At 42.9% G+C, this 12,462-nt stretch overlaps 1 protein-coding gene across 1 annotated transcript in view; it reads left to right on the plus strand.

Annotated features, from left to right (window-relative positions):
* The window catches only part of flt1 (fms related receptor tyrosine kinase 1), a 269,771-nt gene extending 259,712 nt beyond the window's left edge, over window positions 1–10,059 (plus strand). The window contains exon 30 of the mRNA XM_038817858.1: window positions 9,344–10,059. Within this exon, the coding sequence (XP_038673786.1) occupies window positions 9,344–9,356 (13 nt within the window). The 3' untranslated portion in view covers window positions 9,357–10,059. The remainder of the gene's footprint in view (window positions 1–9,343) is intronic.
* Window positions 10,060–12,462: the final 2,403 nt, after the last annotated feature.

The following is a 12,462-nucleotide window of genomic DNA, read 5'->3' on the forward strand; positions in this document are numbered from 1 at the left end:
CTGGGATAGGTATACGTGGGCTTGAGTAGGGTGATCATTGCTCGGCACAACATCGAGGGCCGAAGGGCCTGTTCTGTGCTGTACTGTTCTAATTAACTTACGTAACAGCCTTCTATGTAGCACCTTGTCAAAGGCCTTCTAGAAATCTTAGTAGATCATGTCCACTGGTTCTCCTTTGACTAATTTCCTTGTTACCTCCTCAAGATCCCTTTTTTAAAATACATTTAGAATGCCCAATTAATTTTTTCCAATTAAGGGGCAATTTAGCGTGGCCAATCCACCTACATCTTTGGGTTGTGGGGGCAAAATCCACGCAGACACGGGGAGAATGTGCAAACTCCACACGGACAGTGACCCAGAGCCGGGATCGAACCTGGGACCTCAGTGCCGTGAGGCAACAGGGCTAACCCACTGCGCCACCGTGCTGCCCTCCTCAAAGATCTCTAACAGATTTGTCAGACTTGACCTCTACTTGACAAAGCCATGCTGACTCAGTCCTATTTTATCATGCACTTCCAATTACTCCGCGATCTTACCAATGACCAAAGTCAGGCTCACCGACCTATAATTTCCCATCTTCTGCCTGCCTCCCTTCTTAAACAGTGGTTTAAGAATTTTCCATTTAGCCATTTAGCCATCTAGCCTAAGTTTAGCCATTTTCCAGTGCTCTGGGACCCTCCCTGCCCCCAGTGATTCCTGAAAAATCACCACCAATGACTTTACAATCTCCTCAGCTATCTCTTTTAGAATCCAGTCCAGGTGATTCATTTACCTTCAGGCCTTTCAGTTTCCCCAGAACCTTCTCCTTAGTGATGGCCACTATACTCACCTCTGCCCCCTGATTCTCCTGAAGGTCTGGTATTCCACTGGTATCTTCCACCGTGAAGACTGATGCCAAGTAACTATTCAATTCCTCGCCATTTTTTTTTTCCTATTACTACTTCTCCAGCCTAATTTTCCTGTGGTCCAAAGTCTATTCTTGCCTCTCTCTTACCTTTCATACACTGAAAAAAACTCTTGCTATCTTCTTTTATATTACTAGTTAGCTAATACTCATAATTTGTCTTCTCCCCCCCCCCCCCCCCCATTACATTTTTAGTTGTCCTCTGCTCACTATTAAAGGCTTCCCAATCCTCTGGCTTCCCAGTACTCCTCGCCCCTTCGCATGCTTTTTCTTTGATTTATGCTGTCCTTGACTTCCCTCATCAGCCATGGGTGCCTCGTCCTCCCCTTAGCACGTTTCTTCCTCCTTGGGATGAATTTCTGTTGTGCCTCCCGAATAACCCCAAAAAACTCCATCATTGCTGTTCCACTGTCTTCCTTGCGAGGCTCCCCTTTCAATCAACTCTGGCCAGCCCCTCCCTCATGTCTTTGTATATACCCTTATTTAATTGTGATACTGTTACATCTGATTCTAGCTTCTCCCTCTCAAACTGCAGGGTAAATTCTATCATTTGTGGACATTGCTCCCTAAGGGCTCCTTCACCTTAAGAGGACACCATCTTAGATTAAAGGGACGATCCTTTAAAACTTAGATGAGGAATTTTTTCAGCCAGAGGGTGGTGAATCTGTGGAACTCTTTGCCTCAGAAGGCTGTGGAGGCCAATTCATTGAGTGTCTTTAAGGCAGAGATAGATAGGTTGATTAATGAGGGGATCAGGGGTTATGGGGAGAAGGCAGGAGAATGGGGATGAGAAAAAAATATCAGCCATGATTGAATGGCGGACCAGACTCGATGGGCCAAGTGGCCTAATTCTGCTCCTCTGTCTTATGGTCTTAAGTTCCTTCATCAGGTCTGCCTGATTACACATCACCAAATCCAGAATTGCTTGTTCCCTAGTCGGCTGTCACAAGCTGCTCCAAAAAATCCATCCCATAGACATTTCACAAATTCCTTGTCATGGGATCCGCTACCAACCTGATTTTCCCAGTCCACCTGCATATCGAAGTCCCCCATTTTTATTGTAATATTACCTTTCTTATATGCCTTTTCTATCTCCTGATTTATTTTCTGCCCCACATCCTGACTACTACTAGGGGGCCTATACATAACTCCCATCAGGTTCTTTTTTCCTTTGCGATTCTTCAACTTTACTCACAGAGATTCTATGCCTTCTGATCCTATATCGCTTCTTGCTATCGATTTAATTTCATTCCATTCCTAACAATGCAATCCTGCCCCCTTTGCCCATCTGCCTGTCCTTTCGATCGGACACATATCCTTGCATATTTAGATCCCAGCCCTGATCTCCTGTAGCCACCTCTCTGTGATGTCCACAACATCGTACCAGCCAATGACAAGCTGGAATCGAACCTGGGACCCTGGTGCTTTGTGCGCAACAAGCTCATTTACCTTGTTCCATATACTGCACGCGTTTATGTACAACACCCTCAGTCCTGCATTGACCTTGTCATATTTATCCCCTTTTTTCTCTCTCCCTGAAATTAGGTTCATGCCACCTTCTATACTCTCTGTTCTATTACGTGATCTGGAACCTTTACTAACCTCTCCTGAGACCTCGGCCCCGGTAACTAGTCCTCGTCATTAACAAGCACTTCTAACTTCTCCTTTAAATCGGATATTCTAATTCTCCATACAACTGAACCCTCCCCCCCCCCCACTATTTAGTTTAAAACCCTATCGACAGCCCGAGTTATGCAATTCGCCCGGACTCTGGTGCCAGCATGATTCAGATGAAGATCGTCCCATCGGAACAGGTCCCTCCTTCCCCAGTAATGGTGCCAATGTCCCATGAATTCAACCCATTTCTCCCACACCAATCTTTGAGCCACACATTTGCCTCCTTAATCTTATTGATCCTGTGCCAATTAACCTGTGGCTCAGGTAGTAATCCAGAGATTATTACCTTTTGTTCTGCTTTTTAATTTAGCTTTGGTTCCGCTTTTTAATTTTAAAACTACATTTTCTTTCACATGTATTTTATCAAAAATGTACATGGCTAATATAGCACTGATGCGTAAAAATCTAAATGTTATTCCTCACAACTAGTTTAAAATTGGGAATGGGCAACTTTATATGTTGTTGAAACTTGTACTATATTTAATAAGAATAAGTTGTGAGATTTGTGAACAGACAAAATTAATTTTAGTGTTGTATATTCTTCATTTAATAATAACCTTTATTATTGTCACAAGTATGCTTACATTAACAAAGCAATGAAGTTACTGTGAAAATCCCCTAGTCGCCACATTCCGGTGCCTGTTCGGGTACACAGAGGGTGAATTCAGAATGTCCAAATCACCTAACAGCAGGTCTTTTGGGACTTGTGGGAGGAAACAGGTGCACCCGGAGGGAACCCACGCAGACATGGGGAGAACATGCAGATTCTGCAAAGACAGTGCCCCAAGCCGGGAATCGAACCTGGGACCCAGGAGCTGTGAAGCAACAGTGCTAACCACTATGCTACTGTGCTGCCCATAATGATGCAATACTGACAGAAATTTAATATGAGCTCATTAATTGGTGCGCTAAAATTAACACTGATTTAATTAAATCCATTGAATAGCAATAGTATCCAGTGCTCCAAATCCAACTGTCCAAAAACCAGAATTATCCGAAAACTGGACATTCTTTTGTCAGCTCACAGAACATGGTGAATGAAGATTTAAAAAATAACAATTTGAAGTTCTTTGAAATACAATACATGATTATATGGGTGCCTACCTAAGTCACATCTTTGAAATCATTGTAACCACTGAACAGTATTTTTGGCACCATCACTCTGAAACCTGGGTATTAAATATGGGAATTAAGTACAAGGAACTCACCTTACCACGAATATATGGTGAGTTAAGACAGGTATCCCGGAGGGATTGCCAACCTCGAAAACAAAGATGGAACAACTCCAAACCAGTTCAGAAAATTGAAATTAAAATACTTATCTTCATCAGCTGCCTGTTCTAATCTGATCCGGCAGATAATCCAAAATCTGGGAAAATCTGAAATCTGGCACTGTCTAGGTCCCAAGGGTGTCAGATTTGGACATCGGACTTGCATTCATTTGGTGTACTGATTTCAGAGTTTTAGGTCATTTTCATATGGCCAATAAAATAACTCTCCAGTCTATAATGCCTTGGAGAGTATTTCATCTAAATTTATCTTTGTAAAGCAAGATAAAAGAAAATTATTTTGGAATCAATGTATTTAGATTACATCAATGTGAGCTGCTAGGAATTTCATTAAAGTGTTCAAATCAGAATTCAAATTATGCATTATTCATATATTTAGCATCTGATCTAATGGCTCTGGCAAAAACAAATTTAAAACGCTCAGCGGCTGGTGCAATCACAGAATTGCTCCAATCAAATCACTAGTTCTGTGATTACTGTCGAAAAACTTGACATAAAAATCAATACTAGGTGACAATGCCTTTGCAATGACTTTATTTGAATAGAAACGTTAGCATTTTTTAGGATACTCAGGCTTCCAATACTTTTATAATGTAAACAGCTGCTGGAGTTGGGGAATACAGTCAGGTGAGAGAGCCACACCACTTTAAGTTATGTATAGTGGGAAACACTTCAAATCACTCATGATTCAGGGACTTTGTTGTGTCAAGCATTGGAAAATTACACAAAAGAATGCTACAATTTTGAATTTAGATGCCAACAGAAAGTTAGGAAGAGGCAAATATAAATACCCAAATTTGAGGGGCTATTTTAAATGTGGTAAAATCGGTAGCCTTTCCAGGAAATATAGCTCCAAAACAATTCTGTATAAATTTTGTAATACCCAAGCATATTTGCTGTTGTCTTTTAATATGTATTCTTGCTCAAAGTAGAATTTCAAAAAACTCCTAAATGTTACAGAACAACTCAAAAAGTGAATAGAATAAAGCAAATAGCATTCTCATGGTATCCTATATTCCTAATACATTCTTGGTGGGGGAGGGAGGGAGGAACAGAGGGAAATCCAAAGCTATGTTAAGTTACATTTTTAAATGAGCCATCCTATAAAATAAAAGCATAAAATCTTTTTATAATAAAAAAAGCTCTGAACTATAGGCATTATACAAAGTGGATTGAGAAACCCCCGGGGTTGATAGTTATTCATTGTGATTTGTTTTTTGGAAAGTCCTGTTTCTTTTTATCCCATTCGAGTGTGGCACTTTGACCTGGATTTTCATCTCGAGCTTGGGAAACGTGAGATGGCCCATTCCTGATATCTGAAATCCTTTCCTGCTGTGTTGCTTATCTCTGAGAGACATGGGAACACATTTTACAAACTGATGCAGTATAGGAGGAGTGTGGGTATGGAGGTGGGCAGATTAGAAGTGCCGCCTCATTCTCTGGGCAGCTCTCAACATTGTTATTATACTCCCAATCCTCTCCCCACCTTTCCCCCCCACTCACACCGCATACCCCCTCATAATCACCATTACCCCCTCTATGCCCCCCACCAGGAATCATCCATAGTCACTCACCCTGTATCCAATATAGGCAGATTTCAGGAGGCATATCTTAGAAAGAGACATGAAAAAATAAACTTCTAATGCTCTAATTTAATTCAAACACACTATATATGGAGAAAATAAGCTGTCATTCATAAAAGCCATTCAAAATATTTAAATGCCTCTATTGATCAATCTGTTGAAAAAACACGTATTCATTTATAACATCAAAGATAGATAACCCTTCAATAACCTCTTAAAGCTGTCAGTCAAGCTGTGAACACAGCTCACCTGCTGAGATAAGTGGTGCTGGAGATTTTGAAACTTAGTAAATTATTCATAATAGCCTCAGCTATAAAAAAATAAGCCCTTGCAATAGTAAATAATGAAACTATTAAAACTGTAAAACAGATGGCCTTTTTAAGCCACAGCAGATGTTCTCACAATCAAAACAATCTGGCAGAAAATGGCTGCATTTCCTTTCTGTGGTGCGGCGCCAAAGGCCCTCCAGCTGAAGTTTTATTTTCAATCTAAAGGGGTTCCGAACATTTAAATTACTTTGATAATTCCACTAGAGGTCATGAACATTGTTTTCTTCAGTTTTGAATGAATTATAGCACTATTACCAATGTGGAAAGTACTCTAATGCATATCAACACTTAAACAATGCTAATGTCCAACTTATCTTTTCGGGAATAGCCCTATAATGAGTCACTGCAGTAGAAAAACATTTGCATGACAATACATCATCTGAGAATTACATTTGAAGTTATCAAAAGAGTTAACACCTATCAGAATGACCCCCACTCCTTAGGAAGCATTCCCCAATGGTCATGAACTCCAATGTGGCACATTTTTTTAAGGCTTCCAAGACCCTCACCAGCACACAAAAATAGCAGAGGGGGTCACAATGGCAACTGTGTACTCAGAAGAAGAGCATGTGGGGTCGCAACTCAAGGCCTTCGTGACCCGTGAAAAGGCCACACAAAAATAGAGCGGGATCAGGAAGGCACTGGAAATTTGAATTTACTGCAAATGTTCTCAGGTTTTCCCAACTCTATTCCTGCCTCCACCACCAGACAAAAATCCAGCCTCTTATGTAGCCAAGCAATCAACTTCCTCTCCTACCCCAATGTCCCTATTGAAGCTGAAACTAGGAGTTGCAACAATCTATTTCTGATTTTGGCTACCATTGTGCCCGACATCCATTTGGGGCCATTCTGCAATGATAAAGGTAAAATCAACAGTTGGTTGGGGATGACGGAAATCCTCCTTTTGCTCTCTCCCACATTATGTTCTATATGTTGGTGCTCCAAGATGTTTCTTTTACAAATTTAGAAATCGCATCAAAAGATTATTCCACCTACTCACTTATCCAGAATTCGCTGGAAGGAAAAAATGGCAGATAATTTATTGGCCGGGATTCTCCCGTACCCGTCGGGACGGAGTGGCGTGAACCACTCCAGCATCGGGCCGCCCCAAAGGTGTGGAATCCTCCGCACCTTCAGGGGCTGGGCTGGCGCCGGAGTGGTTTGTGTCCCGCCGGCCGGCATGGAAGGCCTTTGGCGCCGCACCAGCCGGAGCCGAAGGGAATCCGCCGGCTGGCATGGGGGGATTCACCTTCGCACCGGCCATTGCGGAGGACCACACAACCGGCACGTAGGAAAAGCGTGCCCCCATGGCTCAGGCCGCCTGCAGATTGGTGGGCCCAGATCGTGGGCCAGGCCACCGTGGGGGCACCCCCCAGGGCCAGATTGCCCCACGCCGCCCCCCCAGGACCCCGCCCGCGCCGCCATGTCCCGCTGGCAAGGGACCTAGTCCAATTTACGCCGGCGGGACCTGCATAGAACGAGCGGGACTTCGGCCCATCACGGGCCAGAGAATTGCCGGGGGGGGGGGGGGCGCTGCGAGCGGCCGCCGACTGACGTGGCGCGATTCCCGCCCCCGCCGAATCTCCGGCGCCGGAGAATTCGGTGGCCGGCGGGGCCGGATCGGAGAATCCCACCCATTATGTTTGCTGCTGCGCAATGCATTGTTGCGGAAATGGGATCACATAGAAATGGTGGTTTGAGTGTTTTAGGCCAGAATGTGGCGACTCGGAGCTTTTCACAGTAACTTCATTGAAGCCTAGTTGTGACAATAAGCTATTATTATTATGATTCAGGACTTTTTTAAACCAAGATTGAAAAGTATATTAAAAAAGTAAATGTGGAACTGTGCTGAGGGATTCAGTGAGTGTAGCATCAATATCCGTTGAGTGGAGATGTGGTGAGTTGAGTGGATGCTGAGCAAATAATAATTCTGAGATGTCAGAAGTGGGCAGGCAAAATCATTTTTCTGAAATTGCATTGAATTGATAAGGATTTGAGTGTACACGATGTGAAATCAAGTCTTACACATTTCTCCTATGAGCAAATGTACCATGAATTTTGCATAAGAAAACCAGAGGCCACATTCTCAGTTTGGGAGACTAAGCCCCCACGCCAGTGTGAAAACGGTGGTGTATTACGCCAGGAAAACTGCCACAAAACGACCAACGATTTCCTGCTCGTGGGGGAGCTAGCAGTGAGGCAGCATAGAGCTCCCAGTTCTAGCTGCCGATACAGCCTGGAGCATTGCCAGGTCCGTGGCCCTGCATGCGCACAGCTTCATGGCAGATTCAGTCCGCGGTCTGGACCGCAAAAATAGTACCCCGCTTCGGCCGCTTGCGCGCCCCGGACCGCCCGACCACAGTGCCCCAGGCACCGAATGAAGCCTCCCCTGCCCGCGGAACAGCCCTCTTCTGTGGTGGCACCGGACTGAGTCCGCAGCCGCCATGCTGAGTTCACGACGGGTGAGACCATGAGAGTCCCACGCCGTCGGGAGCTTGGCCGGTCGGGGAAGGAGTATCACGGGGCGGGTCTGAGGCAATGGCCTGAGGCCGTGGATAAGGCGTGCAGTACGCCACTTTTCAGGGGCAGGAGTATCGCGAATGTGGCACCCCCCATGATTTGGCCGTCATCGGGGATTCTCTGCCCCCTCGCTGAACCCACCATGATTGAATGGTGGAGTGGACTCGATGGGCCGAATGGCCTTACTTCCGCTCCTATGTCTTATGGTCTTATGAACGCTATTCCGCCGTCAGGGATCGGAGAATCCAGGCCCAGATTTTAGACTGAACCTAAAAGGCCTTACACTTTCTGTATTGTATTTTGAAATTGGGTGAATTAAAGCATTAGCTCCTGGTAATGTACTCCATTTTCACCCGCAAATTGTTTGTTGTGGGTTCATAATTTACAATTCTATCACTATTCCATGTTGGCAGCACAATTTTAGCGTAGTTGTGAGAACCTTCATGAATCATCCAAACAGACTACTTCAAAAAAATAGAACAGATGGGCCTGAACCTCCTTTTGGCACGTGTTTTAAACCTACAAATGCACCCAATCTTATCCTCATTCTGCCAATGACAATTTACGATGAGGCACCCTCCCAATCTCATTAATGGCTGAATTTAAAATAGATGTAAGTTAGAAGATAAATCAGGGTAAACAACTGGATTCAAAGAAACCCCCAACACACCAGTACGTTTCTCCATAAAATCTTAAAATGTAAGTTTTGACTTGTTTAACCACCCTCCATTAGGTGCAACATGTTTTAAGTGACTACAATCAAGGAAGCCGTTCAATTTTTAACTTGACTCATGTTATAAAAATGCAATAAAATAAATGAAATAACATTGTTTTCTGCTGCACCTGAAAATGTGCACCCAATAGTTATACACTTCCGAAGGAGTGCAACTGAAGGAAATCAATATTTGAGAGAGGAGACACGGTCAGAGATTATTTTTATCAGCATGTTTGATGGAGGATACTATTGTACACTATTGTAATTGAATGAGTAACTCAGTAACCTCCAAAATACTGTGCTCTAATGTAACTAATTTGCTTCAGATTCGGGGTTTAAATGGACACAAATGCAAAGGAAATTCCAGGTCATCGCCTGGATCCGTTGAGTTGGTTAATGAAGTGGGATGTCCAGTTCGCATACACAAGTTTTGAACCATGTAAGTTGCAGCAGTCTGCACTGTAAAATGTTGTTAAATGTGTTGTTTCCACTTTGAGCAAATATGTACAAACAAGATAGTCTTAGTTATTGCAACCTTATTATTTTCAGTGTATGTCTAAGCTCATGCGCAAGAATATTTACATTAATTTTTTTCGCCCAAGGTGAATACACTGAGTCGATGTTTGGAATCTATGTACACTGCAATACACGTTAGATAATTCCAAACCCCCAGCCTACACTCATGGAATACTTATTCACAAATTGCATAAGATGTTTCAGCACATCTACCCTATTCTTCTTTGTTAATATCAATTATGAAACTGGATTCACTTGCAGCATTCTTTATGTAGGCCCAGGACTGGGAATAAAACACTACATGAGAATTGTGCAATATTGCTGGGTTGTGTATTCAATAGAACTGTGTACAGATCTTTATATACTGTATTTAGCTGTTCAGACCCTAAATTGACTGAGATTTCTCTGGTTGGGCACAGTTTATCCTGAATGAAGGGGAATTCTGCAACCATCTTTTCTTGGAACTCATTCTGTTGTTAAAAATGTATTTCTATATGAAATAATAAAAATTGTTTTATGACCTCCATGCTATTGCATCATTTTTGCCCTAAGGATTGCACTAACAACAAACTTAAGATTATCAGTCAGGCTTGCAATGGAGCTCACTTAGACTTGCTGGAAACTACATATATTCATATGCAAGGACCTGCCTCTGCAGGCAAAAGGAACATATCCAGATTTTGTTCATTTTTAGACTAAACAAAAGCACTGGGGATAATAGCTCCCTGGTTCATTTGCCATTGCAGTATCTCATCAAAGCAGAGCTGACGTGTCAACCAATCAGCACCCCCTTTTCTCATGCAATATAAATTGTTGTTCCCTTTGTGTCTAACCTGATGGGTGCAAGATGAAAAGCTTCGACAGCAGGTCTCTTTTTTCAGCAATACTCATTTTTCTTAGTTGAGTCAGAAATTTCATTGGTTCTGTGTGCTGCAGTGCATGAACAGTATAAATAAGATACAGAGGAGAGTGAAAATAGAGCTAATGCTTTGAGTCTGTCTGAAGAAAAGTCACACAGACAAGAAAGGTTAACTCTATTTTCTATCTTCACAGATGCTGCCTGACCTGCTGAGTTTTTTTTCCAGCATTTTCTGTTTTTGTTTTAGATTCTAGCATCCGTGGTATTTTGCTTTCAAGCAATAAGCCACGTTTTATTTTGGAAAATGTCAAGCTCCAGAATGATCGTCTGATCTTTGGAGAAATGCATACATATTGCACTAGCACTGACCAGAAAGGTTGTCTTCTTCAGCACCTTCTGAAGAATCCTGGGCAATGCTAATACATTGATGGAATTAGGTTGACAAGGTAAGGATCGTGGAAGCTAAGGCTAAAAGAGACCGGATGCATTAGCTAGATTAGATGGAAAGTTGACATGAGATTTAATGTCTCCTTGCATTACTTTACGAATGATTAGCAAAAGGTCAAAGGCAGTAATTAAATTGGGATTAGGGATTAGATTTACCCAGTGTTTCTGTATGTAGGACATACTTGGGCAATCTTCCAAACTGCTCATGTAATTAGAAGAGCTCAGCATGGTGTACAGGCCTTAAACTCTGTCGTTAGGATGTTTTCCGCTCCTGGGCCTTTGTTGTGTCACCTGCTTCTGAATGAACCACGAAGAAGGATTATCTCTCAGTACTTTTGGAAATGTCTGCAGGCAGCCTAGTGTAGTCAAGTGTTTGTAACTTATTCCAAGATATGCCACTGCTGCTTCGGGCAAGCCTTCCTACACTTTGCATAGAACCAGAGTTGGTCTCCTAGCTTGATGGAGACCAGGTAATGAGTGGCATACCAAACCATGAGGTTACAGAGTATAATTCAATACTGTCACTGCTGAGGGCTCTCAGTGACTTGCCTCATGTTTTGTCCAGCTATACCTGTGTTGATTCCAAACACAGCTTGGAGGTACATTCATTACACAATGTAGGATGACATTCTTGGGGATCAGATTTTGACTGTGTAGTGCTCATGGTTTCAGCAACTAGATCACGCCCGAGAGAATCACATTTTCTGATTCTCTCCAGATTTTGAGCTGCGCTGAATTCCTCATGGATGGAGAGAGAGAGGGCTCAAAATCATCCCCAATGTGTGAAATCTACATGACTTATCCTGCTTACCATACAAGTTTAGAACGACCAGGGATAATTTTACATACACTAGTATAATTTCAGTTATCTTCTCCTCACACGGGTTTACTCAAACTAACATGATTACTTAATTTGTTGAATTTCCCTATCAGAGAACTGTTCTAAACAACAAGCAATAAGTTACATGTATACAGATTCTCCGGTCGCGCCTGCCCAGTGACCGGAGAATCCCGCCTGAGGACAATGGACTTTTTCATTTTCGCCCGTGGCGATCTTGCAGTGGGTGGGGCAGAAGAAACCAGCCCCAAATCTCAATTTGTTGCTGTACAGACATAGACTGACGTCACCACAGTTGTCGATATCATTGTTGATACCAATGCTGCACAATTGTTGAATCTGCAGGTCTTCTCATGGAGTTTGCCATATTATGATGTGGAGATGCCGATGTTGGATTGGGGTGAGCACAGTAAAAAGTCTTACAACATCAGGTTAAAGTCCAACAGGTTTGTTTTGAATCACTAGCTTTTGGAGCACTGCTCCTTCCTCAGGTGAATGAAGAGATGGGTTCCAGAAACATATATATAGACAAAGTCAAAGATGCAAGACGATACTTTGAATGCGAGTCTTTGCAGGTAATTAAGTCTTTACAGGTCCAGATGGAGCAACTGAAGAGAGGGATATTCACAGGTTAAAGAGGTGTGAATTGTTGCAAGCCAGGGCGGTTGGTAGGATTTTGCAAGCCCAGGTCAGATGGGGGGGGGGGGGTTGAATGTAATGCGACATGAATCCAAGGTCCCAGTTGAGGCCATACGCATATGTGCGGAACTTGGCTATAAGTTTCT

Source organism: Scyliorhinus canicula, chromosome 14 (assembly GCF_902713615.1).
Source record: "Scyliorhinus canicula chromosome 14, sScyCan1.1, whole genome shotgun sequence".
Lineage (NCBI taxonomy): Eukaryota > Metazoa > Chordata > Chondrichthyes > Carcharhiniformes > Scyliorhinidae > Scyliorhinus > Scyliorhinus canicula.